At 35.8% G+C, this 24,085-nt stretch overlaps 1 protein-coding gene across 1 annotated transcript; it reads left to right on the top strand.

Moving 5' to 3' along the window:
• On the top strand, positions 1-9,926 carry LOC106869775 (S-crystallin 3). Its single transcript, XM_014915635.3, has 6 exons — positions 1-222; positions 4,998-5,093; positions 5,942-6,057; positions 7,678-7,707; positions 8,882-8,989; positions 9,537-9,926. Exons 1-6 carry the CDS (start codon positions 90-92, stop codon positions 9,699-9,701), a joined length of 648 nt encoding a protein of 215 aa, XP_014771121.3. The 5' UTR covers positions 1-89; the 3' UTR covers positions 9,702-9,926.
• The last annotated feature ends 14,159 nt before the right edge of the window (positions 9,927-24,085 follow it).

The following is a 24,085-nucleotide window of genomic DNA, read 5'->3' as shown; positions in this document are numbered from 1 at the left end:
AACAGTCCGGTTCTCAAGCAACAAGACTCTTCACCTCCAATTTCTCTGATCGTTCCAGTGTCGATTAACACTAAAAACCAACATCAATCATGCCTTCCTACACACTCCACTACTTCAACCACCGTGGCCGTGCTGAGATCTGCCGTATGCTGTTCGCAGCTGCTGGTGTCCAGTACAATGACCGCAGAATCGAATCTTCCGAATGGGACAGCATGAGAAACAGTATGTAACACGTATTTCTTTCCTTTCTTAATGTTTTGTCTTCACCATTCGGTGGCAGATAGTCAACTAACAATTGATACAACTCGTTCTCTTGCTACAAATGTACTCTGCTTTCAAGTGTCGTTACTCAACGGCACTGTCATGCAGCTCTATGTACATGCTTCATGGTGGAATATTTCAAACGTGTAAGCAACGGTAGAATCGAGTATTTTATTAGTGTATTTTTCTACATTCTTCCGTTACTAGATAGACTTCCAATACATTAGTGCATGTATATGTACTGAATATTATTAGTAATATATGTAAACGAGGTCCCTCTAGGGAACTCTAAATCTAGAACGATTTTAGGTTTAAAAGACGCATACAGCTTAATTGCATCTTACAAATTCAGGTCAACGACACCCTTATTACAATTCCTATGATAAACAGCATAAAGCAAATCTAGATAACTCTTCGATTTCAGCCCAAATCAAGATTTCTATTATTTACTTTCATGGTTAATAAACCTTCAAAAGACATAAATATCGCAGATTCAGGTTACTACAAGCTCTAAAATATTAGGCGTTGTAATACTGTTGTCTCTGTCATTATTGTTGTCGACGATGTTGCTATTGTTATATTATTCAAGAAATAATTGCTGCATTCAATTAAATCGATTACTCGGTCAATGTTTCACAACCGGCCAACCATCAGACCATATTATATTGAAATTTCAACAAAAGCCGGAAGCTGACTGAACTGTGTCGGAGAAAATAAAGTTAGTGATATTTTTTCAGAACTCTTACATTCTGAGTTCAAATCCCGTCAAAGTCAACTTTCCATTTCATTCTTTCGAAATCGATTAAATACAGTATCAGTCAAGCAATCGAATTATGCTTCCTCTGTAATTACTAGTCTTGTGCCAAAATTAGAATGTAAGAATATTACAATCTCAACTGTGTAGCGTATAACGCTATTTTCGTGAACTGTCTGGCTAGAATACTGCTCCCACTATTGAGCGGTTTTCATAACCCTTGTACCGTAGGGGTTTGCAGTTAGCAACGTTACAGTACCACTGTGAAGTGGAAGAATATTTATTCACTCAAAGCACCAGGTTTGAATCATACACTGTATTGCTTTGTATGGCAAACATAATTCCAGTTATAACAATATAACTCCAGAGTAAACACAAAATTTTAATGGCCGCTTAATTAGATACTGCTTTATTATCTTCTAATTTTACCAATATTTTGATTGCTGAAATCCTTCTTTCAGAAAAAGTGGTGATAAACATCCCTTAGTATTTGTCAACGTCAGTAGACCATGAAACATATATGTCCCAACAGATTTCTCTTAGCGGTTAGTTTCTCTTACAAATATAAATAAACTATACAAGGCGCATTCCAGATATTTTGAGAGTTTTGCAGGAGAGATATTTATTAATTTCAAAGAAATACCAAACTTTAAACACTTTCAACATAGGATGCTCTGACGTCAATGCCACTAGTTGTAGCGTTGTAGCCACAACCTGAATCCTCCATAGAAGTCTAGGACCCTTGTCACAAGGTCTTTCATATTTTCCTTCAGCTTAGGGAACAAGCAAAAGTCACAGGGAGCAAGGTCTGAACTGTAGGGAGAGTGAGAGACAGTTTGAAGCCCATCTCTGTCAAGTAGTTGCTTATCAGGAGGAATGCAAGTGCCAAAGGCCAGAGCACCTGCATTGTCCTGGTGCGGGTGCTACAGACCTTTGCGGCGAAATCTTTTTCTGAAACCCCTGAAAACCTCCACAAAGTACTCTTTGAAGAATGTCTGGACAGAGGGTCAAAGAAAGGAACACCATGAGCTCTCTGGTGGACTTGTTTGCTTGGTTTCCTGTGCCAGCGATAAACAAATGCCTGACTCTTCCGAGTATTTTCGTTAGCAAACTGAAGCATTTCATAAGTTTCTGTAGGTTTTTAGCTCTATTTAACACAAAATTTTATGGTATAGCGAGCTATCAATTCGTCTTCACGTTCCAATATGAAACTACGAAGCGTTTTATTCTGATGTGAAACCAGGTAGCATTGTAAACAACTCGACATTCAAATATGTAAAATTAAAATATCATGTAGTTGTATTATTGGAGCAGTTCTTAAAGGGAGCATGAATTCTATTGCATGAATTTTGTACTCTATTTGAGGGTACTTTTAACCCTCACCATTGCGCAGCTAATTTAAGTTAGTATCAAATATTGTGCGTCCTCCCCAGTCGGAGTGTGCTTCCCATCGAAATACTAGATGTTATGATGGCGAAGCTAAACCTTAAGCTAAAATGTTTATTAGACACAAGAGTTTTCTCAAAATAGTTAAATAGCATCACAAAAAATACTCTCCCTACCAACTTAGATGTACTTTAACAGAATCACTAGAAATGAAAGCGTAAATGAACCACATTGAAGATCTGTTGCAAGCACCACCACTACCACCACCATAAAATAAACAATTTAACATTAATAATTCTTTTTAACTTTTGGCATGAAAACCGGCGGTTTTGAGGGTAAGGTCCAGTTGATTTCATCGACACCAGTACTCGACTGGTACTTACTTATTTAATCGACCTCGAAAGGATGAAATACGAGCTCGACGTCAGCGGCATTTGAACTCCGAAGTGTGCTAACGATTCTGCCAACTCGGAGGTTTTAGTTTGAAATTAATAATAATGCTGCAACAGTAAGTGATATACTAGTTGTCAATGTGTGTGTATATATATATATATATATATATATACATATATATATATATATATATATATATATATATATATATATATATATATATATATATATATATGCGTATATAGGTGTGTGTGTGCGTGTGTGTGAAGTATTCTAGATGTGAACCAGTTATAAAGAAATCCCTGTCGCATTGATTTCCGTAGCAAAAGTTGGTTTGAACAGAGATTTACTTAAAACTGAGTTTTTCATTTACATTAGATAGATGTTGTCTCGTTAGTGACAATCATTCTCTTATCAAATACCAAGAAAACACCTGCGTTTTGGGCAGTCAGCTTAGAAAACTACCGTTAATTATACTATAGCAGAACTTCTCACTGTATACTTACTACTGTATCGTACACATTTACTACTTACTATGTGATTGTGTAATTTGGGCATTAAATGTTGTCAAACAAAAAAGACCCTTCACTGGCTTACACCTCGCACTCTACTTTTAATCCAACTGATATTATTTCCTCATCTGCATTGTATATATGAAGAGACAGGTGATATTAGTGGAGGGGGGATATAAATTAATGTAAATTCTGGAAACAATTCCGTATCATATTCTCATAATAAAGCACACACAAATACATACAAACATATTTACACACAAAGACATACATACCCAACTATCTATCTATCTATCTATCTATCTATCTATCTATCTATCTATGTGTCTGTCTGTCTGTCTGTCTGTCTGTGTATCTACATATATATCTTGTATATACGTATGTATACATACATGCATATATGTATATGCAAGCATGTATGTATATATTATACATATATGTACAAATCATGCATTTCTGTCTCTCAGTTTCTCACTCACTCTCTCTCTCTTTCTATCCATCTCTCTCCATGGTTATCTATTTATTTATTTTTTTGCCAAATAAACCCACGCACTATATATTTGACCATTCCGAAATACAACAACATCTGTTTCAACACCCGATTTCATATCATTAATCTTGCAACAAAAATTGATAAACTTATATGAATATATATATATATATATATAAATATATATATATATATATATATATATATATATATATATATATATATATATATATATATATATATATATATATAAATGTATATATATATATATATATATATATATATATATATATATATATATATATATATATATATATATATATATATATATATACATATATATATATATATATATATATATATATATATATATATATATATATATATATATATATATATATATATATATATATATATATATACAAAATTAACACAAACTTTAATCTTCGTAATTTTTAGATATACTAAGCCACTGGTTTTAATTGATGAATATCCAAATTCTACCCTTATTATTTAATTTTATGTAGAGGAGCAATGGCCCAGTGGTTAGGGCAGAGGACTCGTGATCATAGGATCGTGGTTTCGATTCCCAGACCGGGCGTTGTAAGTGTTTATTGAGCGAAAACACCTAAAGATGCACGAGGCTCCGGCAGGGGATGGTGGCGAACCCTGCTGTTCTCTTTCACCACAACTTTCTCTTACTTCCTGTTTCTGTTGTGCCTGTAATTCAAAGGGTCAGCCTTGTCACACTGTGTCACGCTGAATATCCCCCGAGAACTACGTTAAGGGTACACGTGTCTGTGGAGTGCTCAGCCATTTGCACGTTAATTTCACGAGCAGGCTGTTCCATTGATCGGATCAACTGGAACCCTCGACGTCGTAAGCGATGGAGTGCCACCAACAACATTTAATTTTATATGTATATATACATACATTCATACGTACATACATATACATATATATATATATATATATATATATATATATATATATATGTATATATATACTTATAAACACACGCACGCGAGCACACACACAAACTCACATTTAGAAGCTAATGAGGTAATAAAGACAGTCGTTAAGTTTGTCAGTGGACATCGTTTCTTTAGCCATAACTGGTTTGACGTTTCATCACGTTTTCAATTAGGATTCTTCAGGAGCTTCAATTTGAGGTTGATATTCTATTTCTTAACTTTTTCAGAGATGCCATGTCACATGATGCCAATGTTGGAATTGGACAACAGAACTCAAATTCCCCAGAGTATGGCTATGGCCAGATATTTGGCCAGGGAATTCGGTAAGTCTACTCACGTCGTTTAACATATTATTCTCCCTTTCTCTTGTTGTCTGTCTCGATACCAATAATTTCAACTATGAATTATATCCATACATCTTTGACGGGAAGTATTATTTACTTTGTCTCCAACTATTTCAATATTTCTCTTTCCAAGTTTCAGTCTGCCTGCTTCTATTCCTCTCATTTGCTCTATCTATCTATCTATCTATCTATCTATCTATCTATCTATCTATCTATCTATCTATCTATCTATCTATCTATCTAATCTATCTATCTATCTAATCTATCTATCTATCTATCAGTCTGTCTGTCTTTCTGCCTACCTGCCTGTCTGTCTGTATATATATACAAATATACGTGGAGATGCAATGGCCCAGTGTTTAGAGCAGCGAATTCGCAGTCATAGGATTGCAGCTTCGATTACCAAACCGGGCGTTGTGAGTGTTTACTGAGCGAAAACACATACATCTCCACAAGGCTCCGGCAGTGGGTGATGACGAGCCCTGAAGTACTTTTCAGCACAACTTTCTCTCACTCTTTCTTCCTGTTTCTGTTGTGCCTGTATTTCAAAGGGCCAGCCTTGTCACACCTTTGTGTCACGCAGAATCTACCCGAGAAATACGCTAAGGGTACCCGTGTGTGTGGAGTGCTCAGCCACTTGCATGCCAATTTCACAAGCAGGCTGTACCGTAGTAATATACATACATACATGCATATATAATGTTCTACGCATATGTTAACGTACAAACTTTATATATATTCTCTTGTATGTAAAGATCAATTTGTATTTCACTGAAGAATCCAGTTTGTTTCGAGATATATTTACTTGGTACCCTATTCTTGTGTAGGTTTCCATGGCAGAAACAACATGGAGATGGCCAGAATTGATTTCATCTCAGACTGCTTCTATGACATCTTGGACGACTACATGAGAATGTACCAAGACGGTAACTGCAGAATGATGGTAAGTGATAAGTTAATCATCGACTATTAATTACTCCTATATCTTTAATGAAATTAAAACTATAAAACCATGGGAAGTCGTGTCCCAATATTCACATGCTATTATTTTTAGATTTATGCGATGTCTCAAGAACCAATGTTCGAATAAAGAACTATCTAACTTTGGAATGTTTTTCACACACACACACACACACACACGCACACACACACACGCACGCACGCACACGCACATACACACATTTATATATACAGGGCTGGCCAAAAGTCACCTGATAGTAAATCAAAACTATTTAATTCTAAGATATATTAACGTTTAACAACTGAATGAATTTAATAAAAGCATCTAAATATGAAACCTCATGAAAATAGTTCAAACTGAAGTCCTTGAGTGACACATTTTTTAATTCTCATCAATACAAAAGTACAGATAATATTTATGGAATGTTGATTTACTGTCGGGCGACTTTTGGCCAACCCGGTATAAGTTGATAGAACATCTAATGAGAGAATGAACGTATTGCCATGTATGTGTCGTAAATGAACAAGCTTCAGTTTTCGATTATAATGAAAATAGATTCTGATTTGAATACACTGCAGCAAGTCTGAGACAGCGGCAAATTTATAGGTCGTGAGACCGCAACAAACTTTTAGGTCGGCAGATGCCATCAATTCTAGTACTTGTATGGAGCTCCAGAAAAGATGAAGTGTAAAGTTGAAATCGGGGTGGATTCGTACTCAGAATGTTAAAAGATAGAAGAGATACCCCTAAGAATTTTTCACGACGTTCTAACGATCCTGCAAGTTTGCTACTCTTGAATTACGAGAACAATTAGAACTGGAAGAAGCGTATATTTTATTTTTGGAATATCATTCTTGTATATAAAAAAAGTTAACTTTACATAGGAAATTAAACCAGCTTATGATGGATTTATATTACTGGGATTAATACGAATCTTACATTACAATGATCTACTGGGATTAATACGAATCTTACATTACAATGATCTACTGGTAACTTATTTCATTGTGATTCCATACAATCGATTTACAGAGCTGTAATGCAGTTTACAATAAGACTTGTTTCAACTATCACTCATACTACAGATCAGTCTTAAATTAAAACGTGAAAGAAATACATGACATGATTATGCCTAGTTTATATCATATTTAAGTTTCTATTATTCATAGTATGTACTCAAATGTGTCAGATTCTTCTATGTATTTCTGTTGCAATTTAATATATAACCACATTAGTAAGTGTTTCACAAGCATATTTTATGTCATAATCAGTATTTTGTTTCGGTAACCTCATTCTCCTCAAACGAGAAATAAAGTCAGGATAATTTGATGCCATTCGGATCAGGCTTTAGAAACTCACTTTGCCTTGCCCAATGTAAAAAGCATTTCTCTCAGGTCACCTTTATTTGTCCCTCGTCAAAATTTGTTGCATACTCTTGTCTTAGTTTATTAAATATTATTGTATATGATATAGTTAATGGCACAGATATAATTCCAAATTATGTTATGACAGCGTATACTAAGTATAATATAATTTATGCCAAAACACACACTCTTCTGTACTCACATATAACATAAAGGATTCTCTTAATTTATATTTCAGTTCCAGCGATCCAGAGATATGAGCAGCTCTGTAAGTACACAATCGATTACCAATGAGTTTGTATATATCCCTGCGTGTATGTATGTATGTATGTATGGGTAGATAGATGGATGTACTAGAAAAGGCATGTATTTTTATACAGCATATTTAGTACTTATTTAGTACTATTTCCTACCGTTTTTTTTTAAGGCACTAAGATGTAATTTGGAGATTTAAAAATTCTTTCAGGCATATTGGGCGTAATTTGTTCCAACAAGTTCATTGATGTAGGTAGTCTCATCGAAAGAATTACAGAATCAAATTATCTCTGAGTATTTTTCGTTTACTATCTTCAGTATACTTAATCATTGAATTGCTAGATCCGATCGGATTTATTGATATACACACTTAACTTCCGTTAAAGTTCAGTCACATTTACACATGTTGCAAAAATTAAGACAACCTTTATTTTCTCTAAAAAAGAAGAATTTTAAAGACATACCTCTTTAGATTTTTCTGAGAAAATGTGAATCCTCAGCAGAATCTATGAAATAAAAGATAAGTGCCAGTGCTTTTTTTTTTTAAAGTTGGCTGAATCACCCAGGGTAAATTAGATCTAATGAAATCTTTCGAGATTAATATTGTCTTTTTTTTTATCACAAGAAAGAGATAAAAGTATTTGTAAATGCCATCATTCAAAATGGTAGAAAGTTATACTTGGTGTTATTGAATGGAGTTAATTATCTCCCCTACAAACATGTGATCTCGACGCAGATATAGTAACCAATACTTACCTAAGTGTTTTAACACAATAATAACTTTTAAAAAATGAAATACTGCCAAATGGTGAGGAACTGGTAGAAACGGAAATTTGTTTAACAAAATTACCTTCCCTGTGTAGTTGCACTCATTCCGGTTATAGTTTAAGATAGCACTGGAAAAACCTGAATCAATTGTGTCCAATACAAATCGCGCACGAATATGTGTTCATGTTAAATGTTACAATTTTCTAGCGTTCCTTAACTTATCTATTTAAATATCACTCTGTGGGAACTCGGGAATATAAAGCATAATGGAAATATCCCCCGCAGACATAAGGATCTCACATGACTGACTTGAAGTTATGAAAGAAATCATAGAAAATATTATCGTTTATTATAGAATGATATTGCCTAGAATGTAATTATTTCACAGTAAATACGATATCATTTTTTTGATATTTTAGTCTGAGAAGCGTATGCGATTCCAAGAGACTTGCCGCAGAATCCTGCCATTCATGGAGAGGACTTTGGAAATGTACAGCGGTGGTAGCCAATATTTCATGGGTGACCAGGTAAGTGTTGGCTCTTTTGTACCAAAGTTTAACTCATCTGATTTATAACTATACATCCAATGGAACATCCATCACTTCAAATGTTATATTCATATTCAGACAGAAACAAAACTATACACCTGAAGGTGTGTAATCTAGTTAGTTGAAGTCTTGGATATAAACTTTTAAAGGTTGACTCTATTGTGAGCAATATAAATGAAATAACTTCCAAAATCTGCTCTAATAATAATAATAATAATAATAATAATAATAATGATGATGATGATGATGATGATGATGATGATGATGATAATGATGTCGTGCACATATGGTTGTGATGCATGTGCCTGGTGTACCCTTATCAGATGGGTAGTCATGATGTGTATAATGGGCTTCGTATATTTTACCCCAGTGTCACTTTGATGGCATGGACTGCTCTCTCAATCAATCAATCAATCAATAATAATAATAATAATATTAATAGCTAAATATTGTTGTATACATTGGTTTTATGAGCCAAAGTGTCATTGAATTTCTAATTCTAATTTCCAAACTATATTTCTTCCAGATGACCATGGCTGACATGATGTGCTACTGCGCTCTCGAGAACCCACTGATGGAAGAACCATCAATGCTCAGCAGCTACCCCAAACTGATGGCACTGAGAAACCGTGTTATGAACCACTCTAAGATGTCCAGCTACCTCCAGAGAAGAAGTCGTACTGAATTCTAAAGCAACAAGTTACAGGCCCATTGTCTTGAACTTACTCAAGAAATACAGCTATATATTGAGTTCACTAATCGAAGAACATTTACTTGACAAGTCACGAAGTGTCATGCCAGATGTTGCATCGATTATGTCAACATATTTACCGATAAATCTTTTTGTGAATATTATTATCATGTGATATGAAAATAAATAAGAATGAATGTTTAACATTTGCTCATTTGCGATATATTTCTTCGTTTGTTTTTTTTGAGATTTTTGTTAATGTTGTTTGTTAATGCAGTGTATGTGTTGTTGTTGTGGCTTTCGAAATCTGCTGTGTTTGTTGTTGTTTCTGCTTTCGATATTTGCTGTGTTTGTTTTTGTCGTCGCTGTTATTTAAATTTTGTTCTTCGCTGCTTCTTTAGTTGTTGCTATTCATGTATTGCTGTTCGTTGTTGTTATTGTCGTTGCTGTTGATATTTTGCTATATTTGCTTCGAATGACTTAACAAGGGAGCATCTATGCAATTACTCGATGTGCTAAAGTTAGAAATCAAATCTTCCTCTAACTAAATCCTACCGTCTTTCAAAAGAACATCTAAACCATCTCTGTCGTCAGACTAGATAACATATTTTTAATTATTTGTTGCGCTGTTGTGTAAGCTGGATTGTTCCGCGTGGAAGAGAGTTTAGTGTTGTTTCTGTTGTTCTTCAGTCTCAAGTCTCTTCAAATGTGGTCGATCTGTGGTTAATAGCAAACCATATATGATCATCCTGTGATTTTGTATATCAAGAATATCATCGTTCAACATAACTCTTCTGCTTTATAATAATAGAATTTGATTTGACAGAGTGGTAGATATCGTAAACATCGTGGGGTTGATAAGATTTGCTGTTATGAAAATTGTGGCAGTATGTAAATCGACTTGGTTATTAATCAAACAGTGTTAATTGTGCTGATATTGGACAAACTTTTTCTAATAAATCAGCCAACAAGAGATGATTTCGTTAACTTGAAAACAAACTGCTAGTTATCCCGTCCATGATGTTAACACTGTATTATTTGATTCATGAAAAGGATGCATAGTAAATCAGCTGAAACACTAGTATATCGGATAGAACTCCATTTGGTATCCTTCCGGTGCTCGGTTCTCTGGTTTCAAATCCCACCGTTCTCAGATTTGCGTTACTTGCCCATTACTAGGGATCCATACCACTCTCTGTATGGTACTCTCTGTGATGTACCTGTAATCCAAATATCCACCGTTTTCAGACTGTGTTAAGAGTTTTCGAGCTGAGTAGTCTGTTAAGAGAATTTTGTCTGTGGAATACTCAGCCGCTTTGATCTTCATTTGACGTGCAGAATTTCAGTTGAGTGAAAATCAAATATTCATCGGCAGGACCGACGAAGAATATGCTCAATAAACTTATCGATATTCTAACAAGTTTATTACTTTGATTTTGTTAGTCTGTCATAAACGAGTATTTTTCGATCAATAAGAATTGATTTCCTTCAATTTAGAATTTGGAAATTATTTATTTATAGATGGAGAATCCTTAGATTTTCTTTTTACAAAAACAAACTAATATTTATTCCATATCATTTCAATTAACCTATTGTTTTATCACTAACCATATCCGTGGAGGCGCAATGGCCCAGTGGTTAGGGCAACGGGCTCGCGGTCATAGGATCGCGGTTTCTATTCCCAGAACGGGCGTTGTGAGTGTTTATTGAGCGAAAACACCTAAAGCTCCACGAGGCTCCGGCAGGGGATGGTGGCGAACTCTGCTGTACACTTTCACCACAACCTTCACTCTTAGTTCTTGTTTCTGTTGTGCCTGTAATTTAAAGGGTCAGCCTTGTCACACTGTGTCAGGTTGAATATCACCGAGAACTACGTTAAGGGTACACGTGTCTGTGGAGTGCTCAGCCACTTGCACGTTAATTTCACGAGCAGACTGTTCCGTTGATCGGATCAACTGGAACCCTCGACGTCGTAAGCGACGGAGTGCCAACAACAAAACCATATCCATAGCACCCTTATAATAATCACAAATATTATCAAATTCATGGTGTTTACTACAATCGCAACCAAATAATAAAATTATGACGATGACAATCTAAATAATTACAAAAAGCAAGACTGTTACCATTAACAGTACTAGAACCATTATTTCGAGCATCACAATAATTACTAACAGAACCACTGAGTTGACAGTTATAGTTGGCAGTGCCCTCCTCTACATCGTCATCATCTCCATCATCATCTTAATTATGAAACCCACAACAGTCTTGTTCAAGTAGGTAATACAATGAAGAGCAATTACCAGTTTTGCGACGATCGCTCAAAATCTATAGCCCAGCGAGCGGCTATAGGTTAAGGACCTAACAATACTTCTCTGAGTTTCCCTTCGCCATGATACTGTGTTTGTATTGTGAATTAACGTGGTAGTATCTTTGTCTCTCATTTCATAGGTAACCGTTGACTTATATATGAGAGCTTGTTTTTACCATTTTTGTAGGTTTAATTCCGACTACTAATTAACTCAAAGTATTCTCCTCACATAAATAGGTGAGGTTGGCCTGTTGAGTCACCCTTCAAATGGCTGTGAGACAGGTTGTACAGAGTTACGTGGCTCCAGTAGCATATAGAACCTGAAGTGTCCATGATAGTAATGGGTCCCAGGGCAGTGTGCTTAGTTAATTGTTGTTTGTCCAGTATTCTTAACAATAAGTAGATAACATTATGTGATATAGGCGTCACTAGTCGATGCACTTTAATATATTGACTATGTCTCTAGAAGGGGCTTTTAACAAAGGACATCCACATCTACCAGGCTTTTAGTAGACTATAAAGTATATATAGTTTAACGGTACTGTGTGCTTCAACAAGTTACATAATTACCAACAGTCATATTTGCCTATAGTTTTTTATGGCGCGTGTTAATTCATAATGAAATAAATTTGACCAGAACCCTTATATGATGCCCCAAAATTTGTCACAAAAGCCTGGGTGGACCAACTCACACAAATCTCAGAGTGTGGTAATGTTCATCGTATAAGTTTTACATTGCAAGGTGTCTAACTCTAATTGAAAAATTCAGTTCCAGTATCTATAGGTAGGCACAATAATGTGAAATCCCTGCTGTAACAACAAGATTATTATTTGATTACAATTTATAGTTGATTCGTTAATACAAACTATTGAGATTTGTAAATTCACTCAGTTTCAGTCATAATTGAGCTCATGCTATTACAATCTATCGTAATCAAAGGAAATGATATCCTTCATATTAATACAATTTCAGTGTAGATTAGAGAATGAATAAGCCTAAATATGAACGTAACGATTCAAATTAAAATTCCCTGTGCGTAGTGGTGAAAATCATTGTTCCTTAATCCCATATGATTCTTGATCAAACTGGGCTTTTGGGAGGTTTATCTGAGAAATGATGAGAACCTTACCATCTTAAATGACTTATTAGAAACATAATTCAGCCCACTCAAAACAGATCTTACCTGAACTGAATTATGTACGCCTGTATATGTATGTATGTATGTATGTATGTATGTATGTATGTATGTATGTAGGTATGATTCTATTGTTAATTTAGTCCCAAATCAGACATGATGAAACAGATATTTTTCAAAAAGCGTTCCCGTCAGAGTAGTCTCGTCTTTTTGTTTTAAATTTTGCTCTTCTATTTTTTCAAGATAGAAGATTGTGCTCTAGATGAAGCTTTAACTGCTGTTTCGAGCAGGCTGATATACCACGTCATTGGTTTCTGATGAGCGTGAGTGATACTACTGATGTTGTTTAGCCTCTGTTTGTTCTGTGCCGGTACATCTTATGATCAAATGCGTTCCAACAGTGAGCATCTAGGACTATATTATCAGATGCATCTAGGACTATATTATCCAATAATTTCTTCAATTTTAAAGCTATTAGACTATAAGTTGGTGAAATTTTGGCTGATATTTCTAGGAGGCCCAGCAAATGCCAAGTTACCTTCTCTTTGTCGTTTGCGTACATGTCTATTTGTGTATGTTCGTGTGTATGCGTATTTGTATTTGTTTGTGCGTGTGTGCGAGCGCTTCAGTTTGATATTTACTTCAGATGTTTGGTACCTTTCGCGCTTATACTTTTATACTTAAAGCAACTGTACAACTTTTTACGTTCTATGTTTAAATCACACGGGCAAGTTCGTTTTTTATCCATTCAGTGCTGATAGAATGACGTACCAGTTAAGTACGGGGTCCGATGGCATCGACTAACTCTCAGCGCTCAAACATTACTTTGCCTTTTAGACTAACATAAAATCTGTGAATCAATGAAGACATCAGAAACAATTATTTCTAGTATTGAAGAGAAAGAGGTTTGGATGAGAATCAACGCACAATGTTACCAGAAAAAAAACAAAAACAAACTCAAAGTATATAATCAAAAACCTGGGATTCTGCAACACAACAATCCTAATAATGATTTCAGATTTTATCCAAGTCCAACAAATGTGAGGGGAAGGGAAGACGATTATATCGACCCGAGTACTAGGCTGGTTCCTATTTCGACCTTGAGTGGATGAAGAGTAGAGTTAACCATCGAGGCATTTGAACACATAACGTAAAAAGCTAGAAAAAATGCTGCCCAACATTTTTGTCCTGCGAGCTAAGGATTTAACCAATCCACCACCATAACTGTGCTAATAATCTTTATTATTATAAGTACAAGGCCTAGAATTTGTAGGCAGAGTCTAGTCGATTACAGCGACTCCGGTGTTTAACTTTCATCAAAGTCGATCTTGGCGGAATTTGAACACTGAACGTAAATACAAACGAAATGCTGCGAAACATTTTGTCCGCCATGCATACTATTCCGCCACCTCGCTGCCTTAGCAGACTTAATGATAATTAAATACGTGTTTGTATGTTCATATGCTGTGAGAAGAATAAAAGTCTCATGATTCAGAATGATTGCTTCATCCATTTTGTTTTCTCAGTTTACACATCTATTGCAAAGAAGACAATCTCGTCAACGACAAATTTAGTAAATTCAACTACAGTAGTACATGGCACTAGGAAATTAACTTAGTAGCAACGTACCAGATGTTGATAAAAATGCTGCTCTTTGAACGATGTCCTTTGCACCGAGTCACAGTCTCTAACTTGCTACCGACGCCGTCAGAACTGCAGTGAAGTGGTGATTGCTCTGTTGGACACCTGTAATCAACGATGCTATTCTCCGAAAATTGGCGTGTAAAACAAGTAAATCAAATAGCAGAAGGCATCGTATCATATCATTAATACACGAAACAAATAATGAAATTAAAAAAAAACGTTTCTCTCCCGTTACCTTTACTAAGTACACTAATAGTTATTAGTACTCTGTTTTTAAAATTCTTAACATAAAGAGTACTTGATGGCTAATTGGAAAAATGGCTAATTGGAAAGATGGCTAATTGGAAAGATGGCTAATTGGAAAGATGCATATTAGAATTGATGGTTTTTCTCCTGATATGAGAACTTGACATAATTTTTGTATAATTCAATGTGGAGCATTTTTACACTATTCAGATAACAACGTTAGCCATCATATCTCTATATAACCATTATATCTTATCTTTTCTAATAAATCTATATAAGACCTATCCAATGTTAACATTCTCTCTTTTTGAGTTGGCATGTTATTATCTGAGGGAATGTCGTTTCTAATCTATTTCTAGTTAGAGTGTTAACCTGATGACGTTATCTTCTTGAACCTGGTTAAGTTCGGATCATAGCTCGTAAATATTTCAGTTACGAAAAATCGTTTTCGAAAACAAGTAAATTAACTACATAGGCTGAAATATCTTCTAACAAGATACATTCGAGGTAGCGGCCCTATGTTACGATAGTGCTTTAGAAAATATCGTCAAAGACTTACGTGTATATGTATTCAGTCTTCACTCTTAGGAACATAAATCCCGCAGTATTAACTGATTTACATGTCTTTAATTGTTAAACATAAATCAGCAAAACTTCCCGACATGAACAAGTAAATATTTTCTGAATATTACTACAGTAAAAATATAATTTACACTAGAAGCCATATGAGACAAGCTATTGTTGTACTCCAAATAAAAATGAGCCCTCTAACACACAAAATATGAAGACCAACGTATATTTTTAATACATATGCAAAGACAGCCAAGTAAGAATGTTCATCCAGTAGTGCAACTGCAGATCTAAGCTTGTTGAATCTGATCAGTCTGCGTAATATAGGAATGGAAGAGAGTATAAGTAATATGTAATCTACAATGTCAATTTGAGGTATATTGACAAAAACTATATGAAACCATTGTCTATTGGTATTTGGTGGTCGAAAGGGTGCAACATCAACTGTAAAATACAACGTGGAATACTAAGTTGTTACAGATAAGACAATGATGATGATGATGATGATGAAGATGATAATAATAATAATAATAATAATAATAATAATAAGAAGAAGAATGATAATAATCATAATAAGAGGACTACATGGGGGAAGTTTAACACGTGAGAACGATAAATCACTGCTCCGAAACTTATCCAAAAACATCGGAAATAAAGATATCGCATTGAGCCAAAAAATAGCTGACAAAGGGTTGGACTATATCCGAGTAAGAAATACTCATTGAAATGTATTTCTATCTTTCCAAATATAATGATGTATTTTAACTTGATACCTCCACTACCCGCACAGCGATCGTAAACACACGTGTTACATCAAAATCAAACCATCTTCGAACCCCAAAACACCATGTACAAAAAAATTACAAACAGATTAAATAACACCGGTATTATTACACCCAAGAATAACAACCGAGAAGTGCGTACTGTAAGCTTGTTACGAAAAAAATACGAAGATCTGAACGTGCAAAACAATCTGACAACAGAAATAAACGAACCGGTACCCTACGAAAACGATGACCGTCAAAATAAAGGACCGGACGTTGTTCCTCATGTCCCGCAAACAAAACCAAAACGGCATAAATGGACACGTGAGGAATACATTTCGATACTATACGCCTATTTCACAGCAGTGCTCTACCCAAAAAACGAAAACGCAACAACACATACATATAAAATATGGAAGAAAAATAATGTAAATAAAGACCTCGATAAAACAATGAACCCTAACAAACTAGCTAACATAAGAAGATATATTCTAAAAGCAAAAAAAATATCAGAAATAGAAGTAGAACAATTGAAAGGAAAAATACAACAAGAAAATCTATATACTAGTCACACAGCAATGCCAAATAATAATATAAACACTGAGATAGCAAAACACGAGGACAAACGTAACATTTCCTGCAAAACGAAGTAAACAAAAATCAACAAACCCAGACCGTAGAGATGTATAATAGTGTACAAAAAGCACCAATCCAGAACACCACAGACAAACATATGAATGAAAAGGAAGGCAAAACAAATCTAAAGCCTGGGAATAACGAAGGGAAACCTAATAATTACGATACTATGAAAATGAGAATAACCAAAGAACTGAAATCCACAGATCTTAGAATGGACCACAGATTATATCTCCCAAAAATCAAAATAGACAATAAAACAACATCAATAATAAATAGCATAAACCTGGCCATCACGGAACTAACAACCACAGAAACAACAGGCAATATCACTGAGCTAAATGACATAATATATGCGGCAGCCACTGCAGCCACAAAAGAAGCAGGATACTCACTCAAACCCATCCGAACAGGAGTTCTACCACCCAAACAGACCTTGTGGATAAATAACATCCAGAACAAAATAAAAAAAAGAGAAAATATTTATCGATTCTCAACGAAATTAGTAAACAATCAACACAACTAAGTAACAAGAAGAAAACAAAAATACTGTACAAATACAGCATCACAGAAAAAGACTTACCTGAGGCAAAAGAAAAACTAAAGCAAGGCATCCTTTCCAAAGCACAAAGGATCCGCCGGTATGAGAAACGCCAACGTTTCTTTGAACAAAACAAACAGTTCAAATCCAACCCCAAAAAACTCTACCAAGAACTGGGTAAAAATAAAATAGACATTACTGCAGCACCAACAGCAGAAGAACTAGAGAAATTCTGCAAACAAATATGGTCGGTGAAGCAACAACCCCAGAAAAGACCATTAAAACAACGAACTTAGCACCTGAGCAACTCTGGGCCCCTATAACAACTGAAGAGGTCACCCAGACACTGCAAAAACTAAGCAACTGGAAGGCACCTGGACACCACAAGATCCCCAATTTCTGGTTAAAACACCTGCCAGGAATGCATAAAAAGCTGGCAGAAAACTTTAACAACATACTAGCAGAGCCAGAGACAATGCCTGAATGGCTCACAAAAGGGAAAACCATCTTAATCCCCAAATCCACGGAAACGGAGAAACCACAAAACTATAGACCTATAACCTGTCTCCCTACGATCTACAAAGCCTTTACTGCAATACTATCGCAGAGATTGAGTAAACACCTGGAAAATAACAACCTGTTTCCAGAAGAGCAGAAGGGATGCTGCAAGGGCTCATACGGCTGTAAAGATCAATTATTGATCAATAAAGCCATAACTGAAGACAGCCGCAGAAAGAAGAAAGGCCTCAGTATGGCCTGGGTGGACTACCAAAAGGCCTTCGACAGTGTTCCCCACACGTGGATTCTGGAAACGCTAGCCATAAACAAGGTGGCACCAATCATTATAAAATACATAGGGCACTCAATGAACAAATGGCAAACAGTGCTACAGCTCGAAACAAAAGAGGGACTTGTGAAAACGAAGGCCATCCCCATTAGAAGAGGAATATTCCAGGGAGACACGCTCTCTCCACTCCTGTTCTGCCTGGCACTCACACCTTTAACAGAATTGCTAAATAGAACTGGATGCGGTTACAAATGCTACGGAAAAACAGTCAGCCACCTTCTATATATGGATGACCTAAAATTAAATGCTAAAAACGACAAAGAGCTAGAAACACTACTACAGACAATACACGGCTTTACCAAGGAAATCGATATGAAATTCGGATTAGAAAAATGTGCCAAAGCAACCCTGAAAAGAGGAAAATTAGTTAAAAGCAGCAATATAACACTAGATAAAGCCAATGAAATAAGAGAACTAGACGAAAGCCAACCATACAAGTATTTAGGAGTCAATGAACTTGATAGGATACAACATACACAAATGAAAGAAAAAATAAAGAAAGAGTACTATAGACGACTTAGATCAATACTAAAAACAGAGCTCAATGCTAAAAACAAGATAATGGGTATCAACACTTTAGCTGTCCCAGTTATAAGCTACAGCTACAACATCCTTAACTGGACACTAAACGAACTATGTAAAATAGACAGGAAAACAAGAAAAATAATGACAGGATATAGGATGCACCACCCAAAATATGACATAGAAAGGCTATATAAACAACGCACAGAAGGTGGCAGGGGTCTTATACAGCTAGAAAACTATTATAAAATAACCACCATAGGACTGCAAAAATGCCTACTCCAAAAGCAAGGGAAACTAATACAAACAGCCACAAAACACGAGCAAAGCAAAAAGCTGTTTTCAGTATTTAAGGAAGCTGACAAATACAAACAAGAAATCAATCTACCTAACAAATACGAAGAAGAAGAAGAAGAAACAACAAAAGCTATAAAACAAATGAAATCCAAACTAAAACTAGAACAGCAACGAACCATGATAAAACGATGGCAAGAAAAGCCCCTACATGGTAAATACTGGGCTAAACTAAATGCGAAAGAAATAGACAGAGAAAAATACCAGCAATGGCTGGGAAGCTCAGGACTCAAAGCAGAGACTGAAGGATTTTTAATTGCTGCACAAGACCAAAGCCTCCCCACCAGAAATTACCAAAAACACATAATGAAAAGAAATATAACAAGTAACTGTAGAATATGTGGAGATGGACAAGAAACAATAAATCATATTATCTCTGGCTGCCCAGTCCTGGCTAAGAAGGAATATATTCACAGACACGACAGAGCTGGGACCTATATACACTAGAAGCTATGCCAACACTATGGAATAACAACAGAAAAAAGATGGTATAAACACACGCCAGAAAAACTCACAGAAAACGAGAAAGCAACCATACTCTGGGATATGTCAATACAAACAGATAGAGAAATTAAGGCAAAAAGACCAGATATAGTTGTCAAAGATCATGAAGAAAAGAAATGCTTTCTAATTGATGTATCAATACCAGCAGATGACAACGTTTCTCTAAAAGAAATGGAAAAACTTTCAAAATACAAAGACCTGGAAATAGAGATAACTCGAATGTGGAATCTAAAAACAGAAACAATTCCTATCATAGTAGGTGCCTTAGGTATAATAAAAAAAATATTCAGACAAATACATAACAAAAACACCAGGACTTACAAATATATGTAACATACAGAAAATTGCACTACTGGGTACTGCACACATTCTACGCAAAACACTTTCAATACAGTAAACATAAGAGCACCACAGCAAACCACAGCACATACCCAAGGCGCACAGCGCTGCGCTCGGTAGTGAAGTGAAAGCACGTTATAAAAATAAAACTACTGAACAATAATAATAATAATAATAATAATAATAATAATAATAATAATAATAATAATAATAATAATAATAATAATAATGAACTAAAGAAATGTTATTAATGAACGACGGAAAAGTCAGTTCAAAGCTCACCGAAATATTTTGAATATAATATAAAAGTTTGTTGGTAGATATGACCGTTTTGAAAGTTGCACGTTAACAATTTGGAAACAAGACTTCCCTTTTGAATAAAACAAGTGGATGGAAACATTTCGTATGTTCGATGAGTATGTCCGTTTCTGACTCTTGTAGTCACAGAAAACGCAAGCTTACATGGAGCATTGCCTACTACCAATGTTGTAGCTTTAAATCTTAATGAGTTCGCCTTCTTCCATCTATCTTCACTCTCTTTGCAATTGTTACTTACTTTTTGAGAAATTAGACTTTTTTCCACTAATAGCAGTTTTACTGATAATATTGGTTAGCTATGAAATATATCACGTAGCTACCCAAGGGAAGCAACCTAAAAGCTCAAAAGTACATACTCTCCCGACATTATAATGCATACTCTTTTACTCTTTTACTTGTGTCAGTCATTTGACTGTGGCCATGCTGGAGCACCGCCTGTATAGTCGAGCAAATCGACCCCAGAGCTTATTCTTTGTAAGCCTAGTACTTATTCTATCGGTCTCTTTTGCCGAACCGCTAAGTTACGGTGACGTAAACACACCAGCATCGGTTGTCAACCGATGCTGGGAGGACAGACACACAAACACACACACACATACATACATACACACACACACACACACACACACACACACACATATATATATATATATATATATATACATATACGACGGGTTTCCTCTAGTTTCCGTTTACGAAATCCAAGGCTTTGATCGGCCCGAAGCTATAGTAGAAGACACTTGCCCAAGATGCCACGCAGTGGGACTGAACGCGAGACCATGTGGTTGGTAAGCAGGCTACTTACCACACAGCCACTCGAAATAGCAATTTCCAAACACCACCAATTAAATGTTTACACTTGTGCAGTTATTGAGTACTCGATGGTCCCAGCTAATATGCATAACTAAATACCTACATACATATATACATACATACATACATACATACATACATACATACATACATACATGCATACATACATACATACATAACAAAAATCTCTGCCAGATGTTATGGGATAATTTGGTAAAACTCCAAACTAGTGAGCTGTAAACCACGGGTGAAATTATTTGGCAAACCTATGTATAATGAAAATGGATTTCAAGAGAACTGAGCGGAAGAGAAACAAGCGCAAATTTGAAAGCAGCCTTATAAGTTTTCGAAAGCTACGTTCAACCAAGTTTAACTACCTGCGAATGTTATTGATGAAAGGATCATACACTTCTTTATGCAAACAGGTCGTAAAGTCTTTTGTGAAAGCTAGGTATAAGTGGGAATCTAGTAGCGGATGAAGTGTTCTAAAAGAAAATGCCAAGTCATCTTTAAAGTTTCTCTAAGACTATTAAATCCTAGAATCAATATTTCTGAAACCTCATTAGCAACATTTTAGCCTTATCATAACTGTCTCATTGTTAGCACACCTGATCCAAGTCGAAAAATGTTACTATTTTATATGTGTGGTGTGCGTATTTTAAAAAATACATTTGGTATTTGGGGCTTACATTTGGAATATTAAATTACCAAACATATACTCAAATACCTCAGTCAACTTGCAAATATAGGCATGCATGCATATATACACACACACACACGCACACACATATTTGTATGTATGTATGTATGTATGCATGCGTGCGTATATTTGCAAGTTGCAAGAGGTATTTGAGGATATGTTTGGTAATTTAATAAACCAAATGTAAGCCCCCAAATACCAAATGTATTTTTTAAAATTTGCGCATAATCTTTGAATATGCCTTCAGCTTGAACCTCTGCTTCAATGCAGACCGGAATCGTTTACATGCCTGCACTAAACTGGCATCGTCTGGAAAGTGGTGGTCTTCTTTGTAATGGTATAGTTAGTTGTAGTTCATGCCTCTTCTGCTGTCATTCTTATCGATCTACTATTTTTCCTACATTTTCTATCCATAGGGACTTGTGGGTTGCTATTTCTAGCGATTCCCGTGCCCTGTCGTATGGAGGTAGAGGACTGTGATGAAATTGCTGGTCCCTCCAGTATTACCATTCCTCACTACATTGTGCGTCATACTTGAGTTAGTGTTCGAGTCTCTTCGATTATTAAACTATTCCTGTTCTGTCTATTCTAGTCAATATTCCCGTTAATGGGGTCGTTTGTCCTGTCTAGACAACTATCTTCGTCGGTCTTCTCGCGGTGTGTACTGCTACGATTAATTCTAGGTTACGTGCCAGACATTGTGCAGATTCTTTTCTACTCTAGGCACAAGGCCTGAAATTTTTGGGGAGGGGGCCAGTCGATGAGATCAACCCCAGTATGCTTAATTTATCGACCCCGAAAGGATGAAAGGCGAAGTCAACCTCGGCGGAATTTGAACTCAGAACGTAAACAGACGAAATACCTATTTCTTTACTGCCCACAAGGGGCTACACACAGAGGGGACAAACAAGGACAGGCAAACGGATTAAGTCGATTATATCGACCCCAGTGCGTAACTGGTACTTAATTTATCGACCCCGAAAGGATGAAAGGCAAAGTCGACCTCGGCGGAATTTGAACTCAGAACGCAGTGGCAGACGAAATACCGCTAAGCATTTCCTCCAGCGTGCTAACGTTTCTGCCAGCTCACCGCCTCGACATTGTGTATATCGACTATTCTATGGTATTTGCTTGACTTGAGGGAGTGTTTCTCGATCGCAGTGTAAAACTGCATTGGAAATTATTTATTCCCCGAATCCAGCATTGTACCACAGAGTAGTCCTGGAATTTCCATTACTTTAGGCGTTATTATGTTTGGTATAGTTGGTAATGTTAGGGCCTTTCCTTCCTCAGTGGTTGCTATCATCTTGTCCGAGACTCTTGTTATCATGTTTATAATGTTGTGCATATCTGTACGCCAGGGGTAGTTTTTTTCACTTCTAAAGTTCAGCATACTATCGATTCTGTCATTATTCTTACTAGGTAGTTCCAGCCACGATTCCTTCGAATTTCTATCGTTTTCACTACTGTCCGAGTTGCATATTTATTTGGGTGTATCCTATATATTTTTCCCTCTCTTTTCTTTTCTTATTGTTTTCTCTATACTGTTATTGGGTTTTATCTGGTAGTTATGGTTATTTTTTCTAGTGTAATTTGTTATTCTTCGTGTTACCTTATACTTATATATTTTAGTTTGGTTCACTGGGTTGTACACTAATTTATCTTTCTATCCTGCTTCCTCTAACGCTCTGTTATAGCATTTCTCGTTTAGTTTAAACATCTCTTCATTAACCGAGAGTCTATATATGCAGGCAGAAATGTGTCTAACTATGGACTCAGTTATGCACTTGCTGTAATTACTATTGAAGTTTATGTATTTTAGATTGTCGTTGGGTTCGTGGTATTGTTTGAATAAGCCGGTACTTAAATCTAATGAAACATCTCAGAAGTTGACTACAGTATGTTCATCCTCCATTGAGATGGGTAGCCTTATACCTTTGAAGAACTTGAATAATTTTTTTTCCACGGCACAGAGTATGAGCATTTGCATATGCAATCGGGCATACTTTTCTGTGTAGATTCGTTCTGGGTGTTTCAACCAGCTTGTTTCGAAGTGAACTCAAGTGAGTTATTTGTCTATTGGCTAGCGTTCAGGAGGAAGCGAGGGGAAGTTAGTTTGAATCTGAAATCCGATCTGGT

The sequence above is a fragment of the Octopus bimaculoides genome, chromosome 5 (genome assembly GCF_046866305.1).
Source record: "Octopus bimaculoides isolate indiv1 chromosome 5, ASM4686630v1, whole genome shotgun sequence".
Classification (NCBI taxonomy): Eukaryota; Metazoa; Mollusca; class Cephalopoda; order Octopoda; family Octopodidae; genus Octopus; species Octopus bimaculoides.
Note: the sequence above shows the minus strand (reverse complement) of the source record. Positions and strands in the feature narration are given on the sequence as shown.

Bases quoted from the DNA above. Each gene is read 5' to 3' on its own strand.
- LOC106869775 (XM_014915635.3), top strand. From the start codon at position 90: ATGCCTTCCTACACACTCCACTACTTCAACCACCGTGGCCGTGCTGAG. The intron at 6,058-7,677 runs GTAAGTGATAAG...TTTATATTTCAG, and splicing joins ACGGTAACTGCAGAATGATG to TTCCAGCGATCCAGAGATAT. The intron at 8,990-9,536 runs GTAAGTGTTGGC...TATTTCTTCCAG, and splicing joins AATATTTCATGGGTGACCAG to ATGACCATGGCTGACATGAT.